This window comes from Phoca vitulina, unplaced genomic scaffold (genome assembly GCF_004348235.1).
Source record: "Phoca vitulina isolate PV1807 unplaced genomic scaffold, GSC_HSeal_1.0 scaffold31, whole genome shotgun sequence".
NCBI lineage: Eukaryota > Metazoa > Chordata > Mammalia > Carnivora > Phocidae > Phoca > Phoca vitulina.
In genome coordinates, this window is record NW_022589734.1 from 8,060,591 (window position 1) to 8,073,995 (window position 13,405).

Here is a 13,405-nt window from a genome sequence, read left to right on the forward strand (position 1 = left end):
GGCAATTCAGGAAGGCACAAAAATAACATAGCATGTTTGGAAAGTGGCAAGTGGTTAGATATGGTTGGGTGTATGATGGCAAGAAGGAAGCAGTGAATGAGAAGACTGGGGAGGAAGGTGAGGGCCAGCTCATAGAGGACCTTATATGCTGTGTTAGGGAGCTCCATCTGATCCAGAACGCAGTGGGGAACCACTGAAGGGTTTTATGTAGAGAAGGGGCATCATCCTATTTGCTTCTGAAAGATCATGGTCTACTTGGTGGAGGATGGAAGGAAGGGGCACTAAACTAGAGGCAGAAACACCAAGTAGATGACTGTCATAGGTCAGATAAGAAATAATGAGGACCTGACATGAAGCAGTAGCTGCAGAGATGAAGTGAAGACACTGATAGAAGGGAAATTTCAGAGGGAGGGCTTCCCAGTTACAGGACATACAATGATCAGAGGCCGAAGAGGCCTCATCTGAGGACAGAAAGGAAAGCTAAGCTGAACATTCCTGAAATTTAATCTTGTGCTACTGTTGAATTACATGGAGATATAACATTCTTTATAGTGATCATCAGTATGACCTACCATGGTCAAGGACTTTGGATGATTTTCTAATCTTCTGGGCCTGTAGGAGGGAGAAAGAGAATGAGGTGAAAAACCAGGGTGGTGGCGGTGGTGGCTAGGAGGGCTAAAACAGTGAACCTAGTAAACAAGGACACCATTATTTAATAAATTCTTGCCCTCAGTTGCAAGGAGAAATTGCCACTCAGGATAGAACTATGAGACCCTAAAAGATCAAGCTTTTCAGTGTGTGTAATATATGGATCAGTCTCATTGCAATTGAATAAACATTGAGCCACAGTCTTGCTATGTTTTAACATTCTCATGAATTTCTTTAGGATAAGATTCTGGCTCCTTGAAAGTGATAAAGAACTAGAGACAAAAAAAATCTGAAACTATTAACATGCTGTGCTCGCTTCTATCTCCTTTTTTCCCAGTCTTCCACTCCTGAAAGACAATTGGCACCAGGAGCATCATAATTCTGAGATGGTGCAGAGGTAGTCTAAGGCACATTCCCATTGTTGAATTTACTGAGGCCCATGGGAAGCTTTGAGGATGGTGGCTGAAGGCTCCTGTAAGTCTCCGGTTTTCTAAGAAAAGGCCTTGATCAGCTGGAAAGGGCCTTGTGAGATCTTCAGCTCCAGCTCACCCCCGGGCTTCAAAGCCAGTCTAAATCTATACAAAAGGGCCTCAAATCCATTGTATAATTGGCTAGGTATCAGTAAACAACTATCCGGACTAGTGAAATGTGTGAATTTATATGCTGATTTTCTTATTTTAAAATGATTCTGGGAAAAAACATTCCACAGTTTCTGTCAGCAACTCAGAGAAGATTCATAATTAGTTAAAATCAGCAATTACTGAGCATCTGTAATATGCCAGCCATCAGATCATATTCTTTCATATTAGGAATAAAACCCCTCATAGTTAATCTATCACTTTGCAAATACTAGTATAAATCTGCTAAGGGGGTTTAATTTTCAAAACATAGTTGTATTGCAAATGGTATGCTGAACATTCATGACTCACGACATAGTCAATATGCAACTTTAATGTCTGCCTCCTGTTTCTACCTTAGACTTTCTTCACTCAGGGGAGCTTTTCCTTTGCCATTGGCTGAATATGAAAGAGGCCCAGTGAGGTTTTTTGCTTACTCTAAGATAAGGTCAGTCCTCACTGTGAAACATGCATACAGTCTCAATTCGATAAGCAGAATGTCCAGTCTTAAATATTAATCCTTTAATCGTCATTCAAAAGTAGGATTTCTCATCCCCTTCTCTAAGCTAAGCCTTGTAGTTGGTGGACACCACCTGCCACTGGAGGTCAATTTCCGCTCTCTCTTGGTTCTCCACCTTCTCCATTTGCAGGAGGAGGGCGAAGAAGTAAGGGGATAGGACATTTTTACTTGGCTTGGTGGCTTCAGAGTCTCCGGGCTTGGAAAGTAGCTTGGAAAGTAGCTAAGCTGATTCTCTCTCTGCGGAGCTTGCCATGGCGAGGGACCTCTGTCCTATAGTTGCCCTTGACCGAGGCTGATGCATCTCTCTTCTGGTGGTCACTTGATACTCCTTCATCAGCCCCTAAGAATCTGGCATTCCCTTCCAGCCTCTTGCTGCTGGTGTCCCTCCAGGCGGCTTTGGGCAGAGCCCAAGATAACTCAACTCCCTCCTGCTTGGTTCTTTTTTTTTTTTTTTTAAAGATTTTATTTATTTATTTGAGACAGAGAGAATGAGAGAGAGAGCACATGAGAAGGGGGAGGGTCAGAGGGAGAAGCAGGCTCCCTGCAGAGCAGGGAGCCCGATGCGGGACTCGATCCAGGGACTCCAGGATCATGACCTGAGCCGAAGGCAGTCGCTTAACCAACTGAGCCACCCAGGCGCCCCCTCCTGCTTGGTTCTTAACAAACTGTCACACACATCTTTTGTCCTGGTGACAAACTCAGAGAAAACAGGCCCCTCTGTGGGGCTACCACAGCTTGCTTTAGTTTTCTCAGGCATGGGGCATCACTGATCCCCTGTTTCCCAACTTTTAGGAAATGCAGATCAAAGTTCTCCAGGCGATCTTCTAGAAACCCTCTCGCCAGGCTTTAGATAAAAGAGGTAGAATCATTTGGGGGCAATGGGAGTCCACAACATGACGGATTCAAAGAAATTTCTTCTCCAGTCTACTCTCTTTTTATATATTGGATCTGGCCAAGAGATACGAGTCATGAAACAGGTTCTTTGAAATTTCCTTCAGAAACTCTGCACACGGGGGAAACTCACTCTCACTTTAAGAACTGGCAACTGTTTTATTAACACCTCAAGGACTAGGCCACGAAGAACCCCATTTTAACATCCTGCTATGGTCTTAATCAACCCCATAGGGTTTGTGCATATACCATGTAGCATCAAATCTACAGAAATAATGGATGGTAAGTTTAACATTAGTATAAGAAAATCTGGTCATAAAATACATATATAAGCTGTTTTGCTGTAGACAAAAATCTTAGCTCATAATCTTTATAATATCTTCCTTAGAGGTGATTGTAAGTTCCACGAGGGCAGGTATTCTGGCTTTCCAATTCAAGTTCTACAAAAAACTTTTATGAAGCAACTATTTTATGCTAGGCAAAATACCAAGCACTTGCATATAGTTTATCCAAATTAAAAGAAGGAGAAAAGATGTATTATTTATATACTTATGTTTTAAAGTTAAAGACATTATTATTTAGAAAAAAAGAGAAAAACTTACTGTGTTTTTTTTCTTGCTCTCTCTCTGGGCCTAATTAAATCTTCCAAATGTTTATTTCTCTCTTCTAAACTGGAGGGAGAAACAATTGAATTTTATGACTAAAATTGACTTTTCTAAATTGATATTTTGTTGGACTCATTGGAGGATTTGAGAAGATGAATATAAATGGTAAATCTGGCTTTTTGTCAAAGTCCCTCATCCATCTACCTCACCATACGACAATTTGGGATTCTTTTTTTTTTTAATATTTTATTTATTTATTTGACAGAGAGCACAAGCAGGGGGAGCAGGGAAGGGGAGAGGAAAGAGCAGACTTCCCGTGGAGCAAGGAGCCCAACGTGGGACTCGATCCCAGGACCCTGGGATCATGACCTGAGCCGAAGCCAGCTGCTTAACCGACAGAGCCACCCAGGCACCCTGACAATTTGGGATTCTTTCCTAGCAACTCCAATAATTTAATCAGTTTCTCCCTTTAGGGGTTCCAGTAGTGAGGAGGGAAAGTAGACAGTAGTAAACCTATAAAGTGACAGTTCAGTGTTCTATTCATTTACACAGACAGTGGGTAGAGAACTGATCCCTGGTTCCCTGATTCCCCAGGAAAAAACTCAACATCATCCTGGGGGCGTGTGTAACATGTTAAAAACACAGCCCCTGAACTGTGAGCTGCTTTAACATGGGGAAATGTGTAATAGTGTCATAGGAAGGATCATAGCACTCAGATGCCTGTTAGAGATTTACTTGTGTTTTACTTTTATGGCTTCCAACAAGAGAGATACCAGGAGGTTCCCTTTTTGCCTCTAGGAGGTCAAATTCAATTAAAATAGTCTCTTCCCAAACTTGCTTTCCCATCCAGGGACAGTTTGTTACTTTCCTGTCACTGCTGTAACAAATTACTACAACCTTGGCTTGGAACAACACATATTTATTTGAGAGGTCAGAGGTCTGAAATCAGATGCACTGGGCTAAAATCAAGGTGTCAGCAAGGATGTGCTCCCTCCAGAGGCTCAGGAGGAGTATTCTTTGCCTTGCCTTTTCCATCATGTCTGGCTGCAGTCCTAATTCCTTGGTGCCTGGCTGTCAGCACATCGCCTTTTCTGCCTGCTGGCTTGCTTGATCACATTGCCTTCTTCTGTCATCAAATTTCTCTCTGCCTCCCTCCTACAACAACAATTATGACTGCATTTCAGGCTCCCCCGAATAATCCAGGATAATCTTGCCATCTCGAGATCCTTAATTTAATCACATCTGCCAAGTCCCTTTTGCCAGATAAGGGCACATTCTCAAGTTCCAGGGAATCGAACTTGCATCTCTTTGGGAAGCCATTACTCAGCCCACCACAGAGATAGGAAATTCTCTTGCAGGAGTCATCACCTCAAATGCAAATGTCTGTGGAAGAGTCAGTGAACAGAAATACAATTGATTTTTGTATATTGATCTTGTGTCCCCCAACTTTGTTAATCTCTTAATAGTCCTAATAGCTTTTTGTGGATGTCATCAGATTTTCTACACAGATGATCATGTCATTTAAAAAACAAATTCATTTTTGCTTGTTCATTTTCAACTTGAATGTCTTTTAGTTCTTTCTGATTGCATTGGGCAGGATTTCCAGTACAATGTAAATAGAAGTCTTATTTCTGATCTTGAAAAAGTATTCAGCCTCTCATTATTAAGTATGACTTTTAACAGTACTTTTTCTATGGATGCTGTTCATATTGAATGAGTTCCCTTCTATTCCTAGTTTGTTTGGAGTTTGTATCAGGAATGGCTTTTGTGAAATGTTTTTTCTGTCTGATCACATGCTTTTTCCTTTTTAATTTTTAGTATGTTGTCTTACGTTAATAGGATTACTTCACATAGAGCTGACTTCCCCCTTTCTTTTGCCCATATAAGGTAGCATTCACAGGCTTCAGGGATTAGGACTCAGATATCTTGTAGGGAGCCATTTTTTCTATATGCCATAATTATTGCTCTGCCCTTTACTTTTACCTCTCCTTTTTCTCATGCCAACCCTTTTTCATTAAAAAAGAAAAAAAGTCAAAGAAATACAATGGAATTATGACTATAAATAGAGCAGTGAACCATTGTTCACTATATTCTCTGTGATCAAGGTATTTAAACCATGGATTCTAAGATTTTATTTATTTATTTATTTGGTGGGGGGAGGAGCCGTGGGAGAGGGAGAGAGAGAATCTCAAGCAGACTCTGTGCTGAGTGCAGAGCCTGACACGGGGCTTGGTATCATGATCCTGAGATCATGGCCTGAGCCGAAACCAAGAGTTGGACGCTTAACCGACTGAGCCACCCAGGCTCCCCCAAGCCATGGACTTTTAATAGCATGTTCAAGCCAAGCAAATATTGTTGATCACCCTGTACTCAGACTATAATGGAATTAGGAAGAAAGGTTATGGATTTACACTCTGGAATTTTCTGTGACTTCTGATTTGGTTTTGCATGGAAAAACATTTGTGGGGACTTCACGTGGGTAGAAACCACAGTTGCTATGAAAGGGCAGGAACTGTTATCTGTGAATCCAGTGTTCTCTGTAAGAGACATGGCCTTGGAGATATTCTTCGAGGACTCGGGGTACTCTATGGATGGTAAATAGTGAATACATTAATGTAAAGAACACTGATAAGTGCCCTTAAAGCCTATACAGTACAGTCCATGATGGACAGACAATGAAGTGGAAGATCACCTAGAATAACAAGGTAGCATGGCTGGAGAAGATGGGAGGCCAGGACAGGAAATGAACTGAGACTTTTTTTTTATTACAACTTTCAACCCATTACTCCATGGATATTTTATTGTGCTCCACTTACTTATTCTTTAATCTTCCAATAAGGACGAACATATCTTCTCAAAGTTCATGCACATTTTTTGTAGGGAACTTTTGTTTGCTATTATAAATAGAGTTTTAAAGCTTGCATTTATTTACAGTGTGTTGCTCATGTACAGAAATTCGGTTGACTTTGGAACTTTTTCTTTTAATTGTCATTTTTACTAAAAATATCAATAATATATCTGTAGATTGTTTTGGGCTTTCTGTGTAGGTAATTATATCATTGGAAAATAATAACAATTTTGTTACCTTCAGACCAATCTTTATAACTTTTCTTTCTTTTTTTAAAAAGATTTAATTTATTTATTAAGAGAGAGAGAGCATGAACAGGAGGGGCAGAGGGAGAGAGAATCTCAATCAAACTCAGTGCTGAGCACGGAGCCCAAAGTGGGGTTCAATCCCACAACCCTGAGATCATGACTAGAGCCGAAACCAAGAGTCAGATGCTTAACTGACTGAGCCACCCAGGTGACCCTACAATTTTTCTTTCTCTCTTCTTATGGCACTGGTGAGGACTGCTAGGATATTGTTAAATAGAATTGGCAACAACCATGGGTTTATTCATCTTGTTCCTAATTTTTAGATGACATACTTGGAGTGTTTCAGTTGATTATTATATTGGCTTTGATTTTTGGGGGAGGGAAGGTGATGGGAACATAACTCTTAATCAAAAAGTAGAAGATTCCCTTACTTGTATTTTTGTCATGAGCTCTCCAAAAAAAAAAAAAAAAAAAAAAACCAAACCAAAAAAACAAAACAAAAAAAAACTTTTAATGTATACTGGTATAGAATTCCTGAACCTACTGAAATATTTTCTCCCTTAATCATTTAATGTGGATTTTTAATAGACTTTCTAACGTTGAACCTTTCATTGCTGTGATAAATTTAATTTGCTCAGGATGCACTGTTGTTTTTTTCATTGCTGGGTTCAGTTTGTTTATAATTTTTGTTTAGAATTTTTGCATATTTATGATGAAATTAGCTTATCATTTACTTCTCAGGCTGTCCTTGTCTGGTTTTAATGTTAAGATTATATTATTTGTCTATCTTTTGAAATAATTTGCTTAAGATTGGGTTTATCTGTTTATTAAATGCTTGGGAAAAGTGTGAGTATTTTATAGTTTTCTGACTACAGATTCTTTGTCTCTTTGGTTAGATTTATTCCTAGGGATCTTATGGTTTTGGGTACAATTGTAAATTGGATCGACTCCTTAATTTCTCTTTCTTCTGTCTTGTTGTTGGTGTATAGAAATGCAACTGATTTCTGTGCATTGATTTTATATCCTGCCACTTTACTGAATCCCTGTATAAGTTCTAGCAGTTTCGGGGTGGAGTCTTTTGGGTTTTCCACATAAAGTGTCATATCATCTACAAAGAGTGAGAATTTGACTTCTTTGCCGATTTGGATGCCTTTTATTTCTTTTTGTTGTCTGATTGCTGTGGCTAGGACTTCTAATAACTATGTTGAATAGCAGTGGTGATAGTGGACATCCCTGCCATGTTCCTGACCTTAGGGGGAAAGGCTCTCAGTTTTTCCCCATTGAGAATGATATTCGCTGTGGGTTTTTCATAGATGGCTTTTATGATATTAAGGTATGTGCCCTCTATCCCTATACTCTGAAGAGTTTTGATCAAGAAAGGATGCTGTACTTTGTCAAATGCTTTTTCTACATCTATTGAGAGTATCATATGGTTCTTGTTCTTTCTTTTATTAATCAAAAAACTGCTTTAATATGCTTAATGATAATTCCGATTTTCTTTCTTCCCTGAGTCAATCTGAAAATATTTTTTTTGTAGGAGCACCTAGGTGGCTCAGTCAGTTCAGGTCAAGGTCATGAGATGGAGCCCTGCATCAGGCTCTGCTCTCAGCAGGGGAGTCTGCTTAGGACTTTCTCTCCTTCTCCCTCTGCCCCTCACCCCTGCTTGCTAGCTCTTTAAATAAATAAATAAATAAATAAATAAATAAATAAATAAAATCTTTAAAAAAACCTTTTATAAAAAAATTTTTTTCTACAAAAATATTTCTACAAAAATTGCATTTCACCTAATTTTTCAAAATCATTAGTATAAAGTTTTTATTATATCTCTTTAATCTCTGCTGCACCTGTTGTCATTTCTCCATTTTCATTTCATTTTGAAGTTTCCAATAGTAAAGTCTTATTGTCAGTAAATGATCTATGTTTTTGTCTGAAATTCCTGTATCTCATCTGCATTTCTTCAAGAGTTCAAGTGGCTAAAACATTCTCAGTTGGCACTGATTCTTATCAGCACTTTGCAGATGGTATTCCATTCTCTTCTGGCTTTTATTGTTGCTGTCAACAGGAGAGCTGTCAGTCAAACTGGCTTTCATTTGCAGGTACCTCATTTCTCTAAGCCTGGTTTTAAGATAGCCTTTTATCTAGTTTTCTTTAGTTTCACAAGGTCTTGGTTTCTTTACATTTATCCTCTTCAGATTAAAACCTTATTCTGAAAAATCCTCCATAGTTTATTCTCCACTATTCTATTCTCTTTTTCTAAAATTTCAGATATTTTGGATTTTTCTACTCTGAGTACTGTTTCACTTGACCTTTATTTCATGTGTGTCTGTGTGATACAGTGTATGGATTTTTTTTCTCTAACTCACTAATTCTTTCTTGTTCTGCGACCAATCTGCCGTCTATCCTGTTCATTGAGTATGTATTACGTACGTATGTATGTATTTCTGTGACAGCAAGGAACTGGAAGAAGGGTCATGTTAGATAGTGTGGTCGTAGAAGGCCTTCTCTGAGGAGGTGACATTTGAACAGAGACTAAAGGTCGAGAAGGATAGAATGTCAGCTCAGGGGAAAACATTCCAGGCAGAAGAAAGAGCAAGAGTGGATGCCCTGAAACAGGGCAGTCTTGCCAAGTTCTAGGAACTAAAAGGAATAATGAGGTTAGAGAGAAACAGTACAAGGTAAGATTATGTAGGGTTGGGTGCCTGGGTGGCTCATTTGGTTAAGCAACTGCCTTTGGCTCAGGTCATGAGCCAAAGCCTTGGAAACCCAGGATCGAGTCCCACATTGGGCTCCCTGCTCAGCAGGGAGTCTGCTTCTCCCTCTGACTCTCCCCCCTCTCATGCTCTCTCTCTCAAATAAATAAATAAAATCTTAAAAAAAAAAAAGATTATGTAGGGTTTTAGAAGCTGTAGTGGAGTCTGCATTTATATTGAGTGTGGAGGGGAGGCTATTCAAAGATTTAAAGCACTTTAAAATAGTGCAATCTGACTTGTGGTTTTTAAAATAATTTTTAGAGAGGTATAATTGACTAACATTTTATATTAGTTTCAGATGTACAACATGTTTTAGTATTTGTATATATTGTGAAATGATCACCACAGTAAGTCTAGTTACCATCTGTTACCATATAGTTACAAAAAATTCCTTTCTTGTGATGAGAAATTTTAATATTTACTCTCTTAGCAACTTTCAAATATGCAACACAATATTATTAACTATAGTCACTATGCTGTACATTACATCCCAAGGACTTATTTTATAACTGGAAGTTTGTACCTTTGACCCCCTTTACCCATTTCACTGACCCTCCCCAACCCCACACCAACCACTAATCTATTCTCTGTATCTATGAACTTGTTTTGTTTTGTGTTTTAGATCCCACATATAAGGGAGATCAGATGGTATTTGTCTTTCTCTCTCTGACTCATTTCATTTAACATGATGCCCTCAAGGTCCATCCATGGTGTCACAAAATGGCTGCATTCCTTTGTTTTTATGGCTGAATCATATTCCATTGCATACATACACCATGTTTTCTTTATCCATTTATCCACTGATGGATACGTAGGTTGTTTCCATATCTTGACTATTGTAAATAACGCTGTAATGAACATGGCGGTGCATATATCTTTTCAAGATAGTTTTCATTTTCTTCGAATAAATACCCAGAAGTAGAACTGCTGAATCATATGGTAGTTGTATCTTTAATTTTTTGAGGAACTTCCATACTGTTTTCCACAGTGGCTGCACCAATTTACATTCCCACCAACAGTGCACATCTCCACATCTTAGCCAACACTTGTTACTTCTAGTCTTGTTAACAATAGCCCTTCTAACAGCTGTGGGGTGATTTCTCATTGTGGTTTTGACTTGCATCTCCATGATGATTAGTGATGTGAGCACCTTTTCATGTACCTGTTGGCCATCTGCATATGTTGAACTGGGATATTTTTGTGAGAGGGTCCACCTCTCACCATGATGTTGTCATAGATGTCATGGGGAGTAGGGTAGAGAGAACAAGTCTAAAATTTCATAGAAAAGTATTCCTGAACCAGGAGTGTATGGAGCAGGGATTTCTGTATCTGAAACTGATCTGGCTACAGGTGTTAACAGAGAAAGCAGTGTTTGGGGGAGAGATGCATGATGACTTGAATCTCTGCAGCATTGTGGAAAAGCTGCTTTACTCAGACTGGGAAGAAAGTGAATGTATCTCTGAGGAAAGGGCATTTGAGTGGGGATTTGAGGGACAGTAGGAGATAACTGGGGTGCGGGTAGCCTGAGCATTCCAGGTAGAACAGCCTATACTAACACCATGAGGCAAAAGGGAATGTGATGCATTTGAGACGCTATAATATCTCCAGTGTGGCTGAAAGCAAGGCAGGGGGGAATGGTGAGATGAGGTTGGAAAGGCAGGCAGAAACTGTATCTTGAAAAAACTTGTAGGCCATGTTAAGAATTTTTGCCTTTATCTAAAAGTGATGGTTTGTTTCCCCCCCCCTTTACCCCCCTCCCATATGTTCACCTGTTTCGTTTCTTCAATTCCACATATGAGTGAAATCATAAGGAAACAAACTGTAAGAGACTCTTAACAATAGAGAACAAACTGAGGATCGCTGGAGGGGAGTTGGGTGGGGGGGATGGACTAAATGGGTGATGGGCATTAAGGAGGGCACTTGTTGTGATGAGCACTGGGTGTTATATGTAAGTGATGAACCACCAAATTCTATTCCTGAAACTGCTATTGCACTGTATGTTAACTAACTAGAATTTAAATAAAAATTTCAAAGAAAAAAAATAAGAGCGATGGAAGAAATCACTAAAAGTGTTTTAAGGGGCATGATCAGATTTATATTTCACAAAGATTACTCTGACTGCATGTACAAAATGGACCTCACCAGGTTCCTTCTTTTATTTAGTCTTTTAGAAAAGCCATATACCATTAAGGGCTTTTATAAGTAAGCAGCTGTTTCTAAGATCCAAGGCATGTAAATTGAAAACTTACAGAATATCCAGTGAAAATATTTGAAGAAAGATCCTTCAAATACCCCTAAATTTTAACAGAATACACTAGACCAATTGAAAGAAACATTTCTCTAATGATGTATTCGATAATTTTTGAAGCAGCATACACCTTTTAATAAGATCAAAGCTAATTCACTGTAATTAAAAACTGTCTTCATGAATATAATAGACTATATTTGATTAAAAAGATGACAATCCTGATCACTTAAATCAATTCACACGATTTGCGGCAGTGGTTCTTGAACTGTCCAGACATTCTAATCTCCTGGACAATACACTGTTGCCCAGAACCCATGTGATATTTTAGCTTATTGGATTGGGGAGTAGAGTGTGGGCATTGGATGTTTTTTAAAAAACATTCAGGGGAATTCTAATAAGCAGCCAAAGTTGATAACCATTTTAGTACAATTTATAGAACTCAGATGTCAAGTCTCTTCTTGAACACAAACTGGATAAGCCAGTTTTCTGAAATACAAGTTTAATAAAACAATTTGAATTTTAAAAATAACTGGGGCAAAGCAATATGGCCTGAGTGATTGTTTGATATTGTTTTAGAAATATTAGGTTATTCATTATTTTTATATTTTATGAGCCCATGATGACTGAACATTGGCTGAGTTTTCTTGGTAATAAGTTAAGGAGGAGGCTTATTTTACTTCTCTTGAGTGTATAATAACATCTCCTTCCTCCAAATTTAAAACTTGTCAATGTCAGTCTGAAAAACCAGAAAATTGTTTTAACATTCATTTTGCTTAGAAATAATAATGAAAAACAAAAACAAACTTCCCAAGGTACAAATACCCACACTGTCTTTCAATTATCTTGTGGTGAGTTACCCTATAGAAAGTTCATATTTGGGGTGTCTTTCTATGTAAGATTAGACCTTTTGCTTAAGCTCTAGTGCTAGTCAGCACAGTATAAATGAAACTGTGGGAAGGATGAGGAAAGAGCATATGGGAAATGAGGATAATGAGTGAAAAAAATTTGCAGAATTTAAAAATTTTGGAGTGTTTTCAAGCTGAATCTCATTCTAATGAGAGCTTAGTTGGTTCTTGATAAACGTACATGCATGATTCATTTGGTGTGCATTCAAAAACATTTTGTGGATAAAGTCTAAGCATTGCAAGGTTATTTTACTTGAATACCATGGAATATCTTCTGAAATTTTTGGATATCTCTCACTAATTCCGTCACCTCCCTCCTCCCTGAAATCAAAGGGAGCTCTGAGAAAGGAAGATGAAAATCCACTTATTCAAGTAGTCAGACATTAAACAGACTCTTTTATTGAAAAAAAAAAGTCTTAATTTATAAAAAATGCACTATTTTCCTCTTCCTAGGAGTCTAAGAACAGAAACTTGGCAAGCCAGAGAGCAAAATAAAATATGAGTAAATGTTTACAAAATTAAAAACTAAGCTTTTTCAACTTACTATGCAATCTGGGAGTGGGATATCTCAAGTCTTTGGTCAGCACATTTGATTATTTCTTCATATGAGGTAACCTTGAAAAAAGAAGCTGAAAATTATTCTCTGATAAATTGTAGAATTTTTTTTTGCTTAAAAAAAAAATCTTTACACACTGACATTCAATTATGTGACTCCCACCAGTAGTTTTACAGTAGGCAAAACATCTTCCTTACAGTTTGAAATCAGGAATATGAATAGAAATAAAATTATAAAGTGCCTACTCATCATGAAGGAGTGAAGTGTCAGAAAGTGGACAACCTCAGTGGGTCAACTATAATCCAGTTGTCTTCCACACAAGTGGTGGATGTATCCACTAAGGGTTAGAGCCTGTTTGGTTAAAGTTAATGCAGCTTTGAGGAGGTAAACTAGAATGTTAGTTTGGCAACATTTATAATTACTCTCAAAATGAAGTTGCAATACTAAGACCTGAAATTGCTGATGGCAGAGGTAAAGATACACACAATGTTCTTTGCTAGGTGTCAGCTAAAAAAGCTAATGGGAGCATTTATAATGTCATTAAAGAAGTAAAAGGAATCAATATAAAT

At 38.2% G+C, this 13,405-nt stretch overlaps 1 protein-coding gene across 1 annotated transcript in view; it reads right to left on the bottom strand.

The window, feature by feature from the left end:
• Positions 1–3,292: 3,292 nt before the first annotated feature.
• CAGE1 (cancer antigen 1) overlaps positions 3,293–13,405 on the bottom strand; it is a gene marked incomplete at its 3' end in the record, with an annotated part of 49,059 nt that continues 38,946 nt past the window's right edge. The window contains exons 11-12 of the mRNA XM_032424734.1: positions 12,825–12,895; positions 3,293–3,347 (exon numbers count right to left, since the gene is read on the bottom strand). Coding sequence (XP_032280625.1) covers positions 3,293–3,347; positions 12,825–12,895 — 126 coding nt within the window. The remainder of the gene's footprint in view (positions 3,348–12,824; positions 12,896–13,405) is intronic.